General features: G+C 36.3%; 1 protein-coding gene across 1 annotated transcript in view; it reads right to left on the bottom strand.

Annotated features, from left to right (window-relative positions):
* Positions 1-13660, bottom strand: part of MRPS9 (mitochondrial ribosomal protein S9) — a 99397-nt gene that overhangs the window by 48673 nt on the left and 37064 nt on the right. The window contains exons 3-4 of the mRNA XM_036756415.1: positions 4954-5016; positions 4831-4861 (exon numbers count right to left, since the gene is read on the bottom strand). Of these exons, the coding sequence (XP_036612310.1) occupies positions 4831-4861; positions 4954-5016 (94 nt within the window). The remainder of the gene's footprint in view (positions 1-4830; positions 4862-4953; positions 5017-13660) is intronic.

Below are 13660 nucleotides of genomic sequence, written 5' to 3' on the forward strand. Positions count from 1 at the left end.
ACCTACCCAGCAAAACTGAGTATAATACTTCAGGGCAAAATATTGACTTTCAATGAAATAGAAGACTTTCAAGTATTCTTGATGAAAAAACCAGAGTTGATTAGAGAATGTGACTTTCAAATATAAGTATCAAGAGAAGCATGAAAAGGTAAACAGGAAAGAGAAATCATAAGGGATTTACTGAAGTTGAACTGTTTGGGCACAGAGTGAGTTGAATATGAAAGGATGATATCTAAAAAAATAAAATTAAGGGGTAAGAGAGGAATATATTGAGAGGAGGAAGGGAGAGACAGAATGGGGCAAATTATTTCACATAAAAGTGTCAAGAAAAAACTGTTATAATGGAAGGGAAGAGGGGGCAGGTGAAAGAGAATGAGTGAATCTTACTCTCATTGGATTTGGCTTAAGGAGGGACTAAGATATACACTCAATTGGGTATCTTACCCTACAGGAAAGTAGGGGGGAAGGGGATAAGAGGGGGGAGGATGACAGAAAGGAGGGCAGATTGGGGGAGGAGGTAGTCAAAAGCAAACACTTTTGAAAAGGGACAGGGTCAAGGGAGAAAATTGAATAAAGGGTGACAGGATAGGATGGAGGGAAATATAGTTAGTCTTTCAGAACATGACTATTATGGAAGTGTTTTGCCTAACAATACATGTATAACCAATATTGAATTGCTTGCCTTCTCAAGGAGGGTGAGTGGGGAGGGAAGAAGGGAGAGAATTTGGAACTCAAAGTTCTAAAAACAAATGTTAAAAAAAAAAGAATTGTTTTTACATGCAACTAGGAAATAAGATATACAGGCAATGGGGTATAGAAATCTATCCTGCCCTACAAGAAAGTAAGGGGAAAAGCATTGGGTGCGGGGTGATAGAAGGGAGGGCAATCTGGGGAAAGGGGCAATCAGAAAACATGTCATCTTGGGGTGGGAGGTAAGGTAGAGATGGGGAGAAAATTTGTAACTAAAATCTTGTGGAAATGAATGTTAAAAACTAAAATAAATAAAAAAGAATATAGCAAAGGACATCTTTATTAAATATACTAACCACTAAATTCAAGGCACTAATAAAATCTTTTGAAAAGGCTGTAAGATTTTACCAAGTTGGAAAACTAAATCGCCATTTAATCTTATTTCAAATGTACTTCCATGTAATGCTATAACCTATTAGCAAAACTTTTAAAACCTTGTTAATTATCTATACCTGGATTAGTAGTCAGTGTTTTCTTTAACTACAAATTACTAATTATATAGCATCTTTTGATAGAGACTTAAAAAGTTGTAAAGCATGCTTTTTTTTTAGATTAACCAGAAACAGAATTACTTACTTCTACAACATATTATTTTTCCTGTGCAATTATTACTTGGAATCAAATTAGAGAAAATTGAAATTATTAGTGTAAATAAATTTCTGGTATAAAGAGCTAGCATCTGCTAAGTTTATTAAAGATACACTTTTGAAAACAAATTTACAACAACCCCAAATTTTCTGAGAGTTCTGTCCCTCTATCCTGTACAAAACAAGAATGTATTGAAATTCTATTTCCCAGAGAAAAGATAATCACTGTTTTCTCCACTAAAAGGAGGGAGATTTCTTGGCCATCTCCAAACTAGCCTATGTACATTCAAGCCATCATCTTTATCTTTCCCACTGGAAACCTGAACTTGGCACATACGTCACCAGGATCTGAAAGGTGAGCCTTTGCTTTATCTTGCCTGGAACCAGGCCTCCAAGTCAGCTGTCATCTTCCCACCATGCCTCTGGGAGCACACCTCCCTCATTCCATTTTCCGTTCCTCTTTGTATGTGGCCTGTCTCCATTAGAATGTGAGGTCTTTGAGGGCAGGGTCTGTTTTGCTTGCTTGAATTTGTATCCCTGGCATACTCAGCACAGTGCCTGGCATATAGTAAGCACTTAATTAAAGTTCCCTCTCTTGCTAATGGAGGTTAATTATATTCCATAGTTAGTAATTGAGTGTTGAGAAAGGCTTTGGATTTAACCCCTGAACTGCTATTTGAAGTACAACCAGGATTACTAGATTTTTACAAAGTTGTTTTTAAGATCTCTGCCTTCCTCAATTCTTCCTTCAACATGTTGGCCTGACCTTTCCTTTGACCCTCTAAAATTTAACCTTTTACCATACTTGCATCATATTGGACCTATTAGATTATAAATTCCTTGATTTCAGGGACTCATTTTTCATTTCAGAACTTAGCTAAAATTAGTAGGCAGTTTATGAAGAGTGATTGAAAAAGCATTTATTGTGTTTACCATGTACCTTAGGCACCTTATTAAAGCCACTGAAGACACAAAGCAGCACTGGAGATACAAAGAAAGACAAAAATAGTCTCTGCCTTCGAGGACCTGACATTTTAATTGGGTACGGGTAGAGACAAAAAGTACGTAGTTTCATAGAGAATAAATATGGGGTAGTTAGGGTGGAAAGGTATTCGCAATTTATGGGATCAAGAAAGGCTTCATCTTGAAGGCTCTTATGTTGTATCGTGAAGGAAAACAGGGTTTCTTTAACATAGATGTTAGGAGAGAACATTCCCAGCATGGGTAATGGTCAGTTCAAAGGCAAAGAAATAGAAGATGGAGTGTTGTATATAAGAATAGTGAAAGTTCGAACATATATTAATGAGGCTAGAAAGATAGGTTGGGATCAGGTTGTGAAAGACTTTAATAGCTTATCAGAGGGCTAGAAATTTTATTATGGAAGCAATAAGAAGCCAATGGAGTTTTTGAGTAGGGGACTAACATGGTCAAAGCTGGGCTTAAGGAAAATCATTTGGTAGCTGTGTCAAGAATCTACTGAAGTAAGGAAATGTTTGGGGCAGGGAGGCCAATTAGAAAGCCACTGTAACAGACTACACAAGAGGTGAGATGTGGGAGATTAGAATAGTTGTACCTTCAATACAGATAGAGAAGTTTGAAAGAGGAGCTAGTTTTGGGTAAATATGAATTATTTTGGATATGATAAATTTGAATGTGAGATGTACATAAGAGGAATGGACTGCTTCCTTGGAAAGTATTCAAACAGATCCTGGACATAAATACTTGAAAGGGATGTTAAAGTAAGGGTTCCTTTCATTTGGGGGTTGGACTAGATGGCTGTTGAGGTCCCTAGCACTCCCAAATTATATGATTCTGTGAAATACTGACCTTGAGGTTTGGTATTTTATTTTTCTTCAGTCACTTTTCCCCCTCACTTGCCAAGATAATGATGCACTGATGTTGAGAGAAGGACAGTTTAGATGTAGGGCTGTCCTACAATGAGCCAACATTTTACCTCTTTGTCTGCCCTAAGATGTCCATATGTTTCTAAAGTGCTTTGGGGTCACGCAGCTTTCTTCACAATAATGTTTTCTGATCCTAGTTCACTTAATTTAATTTTCAGAGCTATTCATGTGTATAGCAGAATTCCACACACAAAAAAACTAATTTTAATTTAAAAAAGAGACAGATGTTAATATTGTATTTTAAGGAAAAGTGAACGAATCAAAGATAGCTATCATTGCTTTTAAGAGAAGAAGACAAGAAGAGACTCAGTATAGAAGGGGCTTTATTAATACTATGGAGTCAGAGTAGAGGTAAGGGAATCACCCTTACCCCTGAATTATGACATTGCTAGATTTTCTGATTTCCAAGTATAGGGGGAAAAAGAAGTATGTGTGTATAATAAAACAAAATATGAGTATATCTGACGTATTTTACATGTACATGTACAAATATGTGTACATTTGTTGTACACACACACACACACACACACACATATGCAGAGTCAGTCTCATATGGTTATCTATTTAATCTATCTAGTCAGTCACAGTTTAGACCAAATTGCTTAATAAAAGAAAGCATTCCAGAACAAGCTGATAAAAAAATCACTAAAAACATGGACCAAAACACAATTAAACGTTTTATTAAATTTGATGAGTGGCAGTGTGGTATACAGGATAAAGTGGATAAAGAGAAAGCCAGAGTCAAAACAATGTATGTTCAAGTGTGGCCTCTGATCCAGAATTCTCTGTCATCTGGTAACCTATGTTATCCTATCTCTAAGATAATTAGCTGCAGAGCAGTTACTTGTCTACATAGGTAGAGTTCATTGCACCCATGAAATCATAGTACCACAGAAAACAAACAAAAAAAACACAACACAAAACTCACCAAATACAATTGAGCACTACAATGCAATGTTGTTAAACTACTCATATGTGGACTTTTAATTTTGTTTTAATAATTTCCTTTTGTGAAATGTTAATTTTTTAAAAGTGAATTTTTTCATTTTCATTTAACTTTAACAAGATCAGTAAAAATAAATACAGGAGGAAACTGGAGAGGAAGCATGGCTGAGTGAAGTTGGCCTTGAAGCAAGAAAGACTTGGGTTCTAATCTAATACCTCATCGATAATAGCTGTGTGACCCAAGGCAAGTCATTTACCCTTTTCAGGGCCACAGGCAACTCTCTAAGGCATAGAGTTCTACCTGCAAAGAAGGGCTGGACTTGGTGTGGTAGATAAGTTCCTTCATTTGGGAGTTCCCAGTGAAATCATGAAGAAATTATAGGTCCAGTCCCTAGTCCTATTCCCTACAGAAGAAAATTAAGACTAAATTTTTAATTGTTGAAGGTGTTTTGGAAGGCTTCCTTTGGAAATTATAGTTCTTTAAACCCTTATCTTTTTAGTTTTAGTCATACTGTTTCTGTTTTAAATAAAGGGATTGTTTTTATACCTTTAAAAACTATTTTGGAAATTTTACCCAATCTACAATATAACACTTTGCCTCAAAGAAATGATATAAAAAGGAAATGGGTCCTGAGCATTCTTACCTCTACGCTTTGGAAAAATGTCATCAGGATGCTGTAAAACAAGCAAAAGGTACATTAATCACCAGACATAAAAAGAAAAAGCAAAATGAAAAAATTTTTAAATAGTAAATAAAATTAACATACCTTCATAACTGGCCTGGCCCTTTTTTCAAATAAGCCACTTGGGAAGAGATAGGCAATAGCTCTCTAAAAAAAACCAAAGCATTTAAATTGTCAATTCGATTCAATTTTTAAAAAGCATTTAAATGCTTATTATATATAACGTACAAAAAGAGACCTCAGCTAATATCCTTAAAATCTAGAAAGATATTTTAGATAGATATGCAAATAATATATAGCATAATTTAGAATATGATGGCTACTAGGAGAGTTCAAATGTGTTATTAAAAGAATACAGGAAGGAGAAAGAATTTCCATCTACAGTAGTATGTCGATAAGTTTGTGATTCCATCCATTCTCTCTACCAACACATAATACAATGCCTCCATGTTTAAAGTTCTTCCGATAGCCACAGAAGCCCATGGATTTCAATAAACTCCTACAGTAGAAAAAAAAATTATAACCTTATGATAATAAGCTTCTCTGAACTTAGCTAGATGAGGCTTCAGAAAACAGACACAGTCCTTCACTAGACCTAAACTCAAATTGCAATCAAGAACCCAAGGTCATTCCCATGGCATAATGAAGCACTAAAATATGACCTTCATTTTAAGGACAGTGTTAGAAGGAAAAAATACTTATCCCAGACAGAACCCGATACCCTGAACCTGTGATTTTAATATGAACATAGGAAACCAGAAATACTGGGGATATAATTTTTCAAATAACACCATGTCATCAAAAAAACTAGTACCATAAAATATATTCTGGTACCACTAACCAAAGAAATGGATTTTTTCCCTATATTTATTTTCCTGCCTTCTGGAGATGAAACATGGTATGGTAGAAAGAATATGAGTCAAAAGAACTGAGTCTAAATTCCAGCTCTATCCTTATCACCACTTGCGTGACCACAGGCAAGTCTCTTAGCATCTGAGCTTTAACTTTCTTGTTTATCAAATGGGGAAAATCATATTAACATTATCTACATATCAAAGTGGTTTTGAGAAAGCTGTTTTGTTGAAGCAGGACCTACATGTGGAATTATTATTCACTGCCTAACGTAATGCCTATAGAACTTAGGCCAGTGTTTTGCACTTAATATTTACTGAATTAATGTTATTCACGTAAGAAATCCTCTGACCCTTACTGGATGAAAAGAAAGTGGGCAGCAGTGGCTGATACACTCTGACTGATTCTAGTAGAAGGAACGTAATGCAGAGGTTAACGCAGTATATAGGATATGAAACAAGATACGAAGACTTGTTAATCTATTAACTATGACCCATTGCTACTGATTTACAGAGGCCATAAGGAATCTAGAACGTATTACGAAGGATACAAAGTCTTGTGAAAGGAACCAAAGACCTTAGCTTCCAATGGTGCGTTACTGTAATTTTTCCACATCCCCTCCAGCTTGTCATTTTCTTTTTTTTGTTGTTGTCATGTTAGCCAATATGAGAAGTGTGAGGTATCTGAGATTTGCTTTTAACTTGCATTTCTCTAATCAAAAGTGATTTAGAGCATTTTTTCATGTGACTATTGATAACTTTGGCTTCTTCCAAACTTTTTCATCTCTCCTCAAACCTTCCAAGGCACTCTTCTCCCCATTCTCACCTGAGAATTTTGCTTCATGTTTTACAGGAAAAAAATGAGCCCATTCACTGTGAACTTCTTTTCCCCTCTACTTCATTTCCTATTACTGTCTTCTGATATGACCTCCTCCTTCACAACCCTGGCTTACCAAGGCTAACCCTTCTACTTGTTCAGGTGATCCCATTCCATCCTGTCTCTTCCCACAGATTGCCCCCTAGGTCATCCCTACTCGTCTATACTTTTTTTCAATCTTTCCTTCTCTACTGGCTCATTTCCCACTACCTACAAACTTCCTCTGTCTCTCCTATCTGAAAAATTCTCACTTGATTCTTCCGTTTCCACTATCACTCTATATCTCTTCTGACCTTTATGGCTAAAATTCTTGAAAAGGCTGTCTACAGTGGTACCTCCACTCTCTCTCCTCTCACTTTATCCTTAACCCCTTACAATCTTTCTTCTGAACTTACTCTAGTGAAATTGTTTTCTTCAAAGTTATTACCAATTTCTTAGTTGGCAAATCCAATGGCCTTTTCTCAATCCTCATTCTACCTGACCTCTTAGTAGCCTCTGACACTGCTGATCACTCTTTCCTCCTTGATACTCTCTTCCTTCTAGGTTTTTGGAACACCACTCTCTCCTGGTTCTCCTCTTACCTATATGATCACTCCTTCTGTCTCCTTTGCTGGATCCTTTTCCAGATCATACCCTCTCACTGGAAATGTCCCTCAGGGTTTCATTCTGGGTCTTCTCTTTTCCCCCTCTACTCCTTCACTTGGTACCTCATCAGCTCCCATGTATTTAATTACCAATTCAATGCTAATGGTTTTCAAATCTATCCATCCTGCCCCAAACTCTCTGCTGACATCCAATCTCACATCTCCAACTGCCTTTCAGACATTTCAAATTTGATGTTCAGTAGATATCTTAAACTCAATATGTGCAAAATGGAACTCATCGTTCCCCCAAACCCTCCCCACCCCCTACCTTTCATATTACAATAGAGGGCAACCCCATACTCTCAGTTCTTCGGGTTCACAATCTAGGAGCCAGTCTAGATTCCGCATTATCTCTCATTCCCCCATATCCATGCTGTTGCCAAGGCCTATCAATTCCACCTTTACAACTCTCTTGAATGTGTCCCCTTCTCTCCTCTGACATCACCATCACTCTAGTGCAGGCCCTTCTCCCCTCACCACACTGCAATAGCCTGCTGGAGGGTCTGCCTGCCTCTCCTCACTCCAATTCATCCTCCATTTAGCTTCTAAAGTGATTTTCCTGAAATGTAGATCTGATCACGTTATCCTTCTACTCAATAAGCTCCAGTAGGCTTCCCATTGCCTCTAGGAGCAAAGCCTCTGTTTGGCATTCCAAGCCCTTTATAACCTACCCCCCTTCTACCTTTGCAGCCTTCTTACACCTTACTCCATGACACATATTCTTCGATCCTGCTGACAATGGCCTCCTGGCTGTTCCACAAACAAAATACTTCATCTTCTGTATCTAAGCATTTTCTCTGGCTGTCCCCATGTCTGGAATACATTTCCTCCTCTGATAACACTACTGCCCTCCCTGGCTTCTTTTAAGTCCCACCTAAAAATCCCACCTTCTACAGGAAGCTTTCCCCAACCCCTCTGAAGTCCACTGAAACTCATTATCACTGCAGGAACTTTTTAAAAAAATATTTACTGTAAAATGTCCAATTAACAAATGGGCTGTAGGATCATGTTCATATAGAGATGTACAATACATCATTATCTGATTAAGCTGATCACTGAACAAATTAAAGAATTATTTTCAAATTATGTTGGAGGTAGCTAACCAGTGGGGGGAATTCGTTTTAGAAGGTGGCAATTTTTAGGATGAATGATAAAATTCTATCTGGTTAAGATATATATGCCATTAGGAAATTAACTACTCTATCCCATGCATAAGGAAAATGTCCTAGAGAGTATTTTTGAATAGTTAGATCTTGTACTATACACTGAAGAGGGATCCCCCTCATTGTGGAGATTATGGTGGAAGGAAATAGGATTATTTAGTCTCCTCCTCAGTTAATAGTGCTGGGGGTGGGGGGAGGGATGCGACTCACAGTCTACCTGTCCAAATGCTTTCACTGTCATACTCACGGCCTGAAGTGTAACTATCAGTGTGCCTATGTCTTTCACTTCCAGATATAATTTGTAGCAGTATAATTTGCAAAGCCTGGATGACCACCTGTTGGGGATATTACAGAGGGGATTCTTGTTAAAAAAAAGTTGGCCAAGTTGGCCTTTGAGGTCCCTTTACAATCCACATTTCTGTGATTCTGTGAAATTCAAATTAACAACAAAAAAAATGTGTAAAGCACTGTACAGAAAGCATATCTAATATAAAGGTTCATTAATGGCAATAATTACAAATTTAGCAAGAATAATAACACATGGGGAAGGGGTGTGTGAAGGATGGAAACAGGACAAGAAAGAAAATAGTAAGTAAAGTAAAAACAGCTAAAATAATTTTTAAAAATACTTATCAACTGAAATGTTTACAAAGAATAAGTATTCTTGACAGTTCTATAAGCTATTTAATATGCATACAGTGTGACCAATGAGATCTTAACCTATTACTTTCATTAATCTCCTACCGGCATTCTGAACAGAATTTTTAAGAATTCTCAAGCAAACAAAAGATTACCTTGATTTTATGAAACGGTAATTTGGTTTCTTTCTGTATCTATAGAACAGTAATCATTTGAACTCAAATAGGTGAACACTCCATTTGGAAAGTGAGGAATAATTATAATAAAAATTCACAAGTCATAAATGGAGAATCCTGTAAAACATTAAACAGGTCTGTTTTGGAGCATGGTATAAAGTATGTATGCTGTACTATGGTAAACTCTACTCTTTTTGACTCTTTTTCTGGTACCAGGTGAATAAAGGTAGAAGATAGTAGAAAAATATGAAAGCATAAATTAAGTAAATTAAAAGTAAAGAGCTTGGAACTCAAAGTTTTAAAATCAGATGTTCAAAAAAAAAAGTTTTTGCATGCAACTAAAAAATAAGATACACAGGCAATGGGGCGTAGAAATTTATCTTGCCCTACAAGAAAGGAAGGGAAAAGGAGACAGGAGGGGAGTGGGGTGATAGAGGGGAGGGCTGACTGGGGAACAGGGCAACCAGAATATAAGCCATCTTGGAGTGGGGGGGAGGGTAGAAATGGGGAGAAAATTTGTAATTCAAACTGTTGTGAAAATCAATGCTGAAAACCAAATATGTTAAATAAATAAATTTAAATTAAAAAAAAATCTCCATTAAAAAAAAAAGTAAAGAGCTTGTTTTACATTTGTACAATAACAATAATAATCTTCCACTAAAATACCACCCTTATGCCTCATTATAGAGGCACAACCATGGGATCTTAGAGGCTATGTCAGTGAAAGTCAAAAGCCCTGGCTGGTTTTAACAAGCTAGAAAGCTATTAAGTATGGACTCACCAATAGGCTGTCTATAGAATTTAGAGAAAAGTCTACTTTGGAGCGCTATCATCTACTGCCAGAATGTCATATGGTAGGTAGTAAGTTTTGTTTTATTTTTGCTATAGGAATTTATGAAAGAGGCGAGGAGAAGTTGTAACCTGTAGCAGCAGATAAAATACTCATAATAATGAAATTACAAATCTTTTAACATACTGAATAACAATGGTTTACTTTTATGTAGGGTTTAACAGTTTCCAAAGCATAGCCCTCAACATTATACAAGGTAAGATTACTAATAATTAAATAATTAATAGTAATAGGATTATTATCAGCATTTTACAAATAAGGAAACTGGGGGTCAGGAAATTTATGTAATTTAGGTTCACAGTGTTTAAAACTAGAAGGGGGGGCACTTAAAAATCATCTAATACAACTTCTTCAGCTAAAGGCCCAAAGTGATCAACTATCTTAAGACAACAGCATCACAGTTCTAGAGGTAGAAGGGTCCTTCTCAAAGGCCATCGAGATCAATCATTTACCTTTACAAATGAGAAAACTGAGGCCCACAAGGGTTGTGACTTGTCAAACATCACACAGTAAGCATCACAGGTGGGATATGAACACAAATCCTCTGATTCCAAAACCAGTGCTCTTCTGTTTATAGTCATAAAGTTACAACTGGGACTTAAACCCATATCTTTTGGTTAACTCCAGTGTTTGCCATTATACCACAATGCTTTTTGTCATACTATAATGTCAACAACAGGGACAGCTGGGTGGCACAGTGGATAGAGCACAGGGGCTAGGGTCAGAAAAGACCTCGGTTCAAGTCCTGCTTCAGACACTTACTAGCTGGGTGATCCTGGGCAAGTCACTTAACCTGTTTGCCTTAATCCACTGGAGAAGGAAATGGCAAACCACTCCAATATCTTTGCCCAGAAAACTCCAAATCGGTTCATGAAGAGTCAGACATGACTTGACAACAACAATTTTTAAAAAGGCACTAAGTCAGGAGTTCTTAACCATCTTTGCACCATGTACCCTTTTGGGACCTCTGCAGGCTAGCTATACATATATAAAAATTATTATAGAGCTTGGAATTGACAGCTCTCTCTCTAAAATCTCTAACTCCTGAGATCTACTGAAGAAACTACTATCCACCCACTAAACTTCTCCATCAATAATCACCATGTGGAATTTTTGAACATGATCATTTCTTTACTTTCTAAAGCTATGGACTCCTAGTCTATTATATTTCTCTCATTTTAAATCCTAATGACTATATCCATCCTCTTCTTCCTTCCTCTGTTCTTAGGGAATCTGGCTACTCTCCAATCTAGTACTTGCCAACTCTGGTTTCACAGACCAATAAAGTTTCAAATTCAGATAATAGTTGCTATTATCTATACTTTTAAATTTCTATTTTTCTATCACACATTATATCACATACTCTTCAAAATTAATTCCTTAAGTATTAGAGGACAAAAATCAGATTGCATTTTAAGTTACTGTGTTATTGACAGCATCAAAGGATGCTCCTCCTTCCTTGTAAGTATGTGGAGTAATAAACACATTGAGCACTAGTGTGAAACATGAATATTCTGTAATAAGGAGCAGCTCCCTAACCAACAATAACTGAAGACTTACCAGAGTGGATTGTCACTAAAGTTAAGGTGTGTATATATATATATATACATGCATATGTGTATGTATATACACACACACACAACTGGACAAACTGAATTAAATTGAAATGCTTAAGAGATGAAGCTTTTCCTCAAAGTTGTTTCATGCTACTTGTATTAAGCATCATATTTAGTAGAATATTTATAACAAAAAAAAACTAACAAAATAGAGTAGTTTCAGGTCAGAGCATGGTCTCAAAGCCCAGGAGAAATATTTTCCACAAATTCTTATACTAGTAAAAACAGCTTCTTTTGGAAATGATTCAGAATTACAACTCAGAAGAGTATTAAGAGGCTAAATGGTACAGTTGAAATAATCTGCAATGTGGAATGTGAATACCTGCTGAGATTTCAACTCTGTCCATGTGGCCTTGAGCAAGCCCATTAATTCATTCAGCAAACATTATGCTAGGTGCCAGGGATTTAAAAAAAACAAAACAGCAAACAACCAAAAACCTCACAAAAAAACCAAATAGATCCTGACCTAAAGGAGCTTACATTCTATTGAAGAAAAAACCAGTATCTATATATATGTGTGTGCATGTGAAATAGACTGTGAAGGAATCTAGCATTCTAAAAAGTGGTGGCAAAGGAGAACATTCCAGGCATTGGAAATAGCTTGTTCAAGGACATGGAGGCAGAAAATAAAATATCATGTTCAGAGAAGAGCAAGCAGGCCATTTTGGGCACGAACACAGTTTGTAGAAAAGAGCACTGTTCAACAATCCTGGAAAGGTAGACTAGAGCTAGACTGTGATAAGATTTAAAAAGTAAATAGAGGAGTGTCTACTTTATCATAGAGACAAGAAGGAATCAATGAAGATTCTTAAATGGGGAAGTTATATGGTGTGAACTTCACTTAAGGAAAATTAATTCGGCAGCAGTGTGGAGGATGGACTGAAGAGGGGAAACACTGAAATTAGGGAGATCAATTAGGAGGCAATTCTGAGAGTCTATTCAAGAAGTGATGAGTGCACAAAGTAGAGTGAACAAAACAGGATCTATTAAGTGTTTATGATGTGGCATGAATGGTGCTAAGCATGAGGGATACAAAAATAAAATAAGACAGTCCTTGTCTTCAAGGAATTTATATACTAATGGGGGAGATAAAACATAGGAGGGAGCAAACAGTAAGGTCTGATGGCCAGGAGGGCACAGAAGCAGGCAAATGGCAAAGCACAGAAAACATATATGGGGTCTTTCCAAGTTCAAAATAACAAAAAAGAAAAATTATTTGCAAAAAAATTCACTTTAAGAAGCTTACAATCAATTATGGAATGGTATAAATAAGAGGAAGCTAGTGTAGTAAAGGGCTGGACTTGAGTTCAAGAAAAGGTGAGTGCAAATCCTTACTCTGGTATTTATTAACTGTGTGACCATGCAAGTCACTGAAGTGTTTCAATCAACTCCCTAGGATTTATCTATTAAGTCATGGATATAGCTGCAACTGATTGATAGAAGGATTTAACAGTACACAGTAACCACAGTGAGAGAGATTCAGACAAACTATATTAAAATAGAGGAGATAACTTCTGGTTAGAGGGAAGAGGGACAGCTTCATGGAGAAAGTGGTATTTCCCTTTTTTATAGAAGTGGAAGAATACTGGTGTGGAACACTAAATATGCCAGCAGATTCAGCTGATGCGCTGGTGTTTTTTAAAATGTTTTTTTCCTTTCTTTTTTATTCTTTGTTATAAGACAGTAGTCTGGGTAAAGAAGTGGTGATATTTTTGGAAATCAAGTGATGAAAAAAGAAAAAATAGCAATGAAATTTTTTTTAAAAAATACAAGCAACCAAAACAGAAGTAGTCTTCTTATTTTTATGTCATTTTAATTCCAAGTATAAATGTTAATATTGTTTTGTTAATCAAGTATTGCACAATACTGATAAACAAAACACTGGTCTTTTAAAGATAGATTTGACCAGAACACATTTTGCATTGTTACTTTTTTTATTTTGTAAACAATTTGACAAGGATGTCTTAAGTACCTA

The sequence above is a fragment of the Trichosurus vulpecula genome, chromosome 4 (genome assembly GCF_011100635.1).
Source record: "Trichosurus vulpecula isolate mTriVul1 chromosome 4, mTriVul1.pri, whole genome shotgun sequence".
In the NCBI taxonomy this organism is placed as follows: Eukaryota; Metazoa; Chordata; class Mammalia; order Diprotodontia; family Phalangeridae; genus Trichosurus; species Trichosurus vulpecula.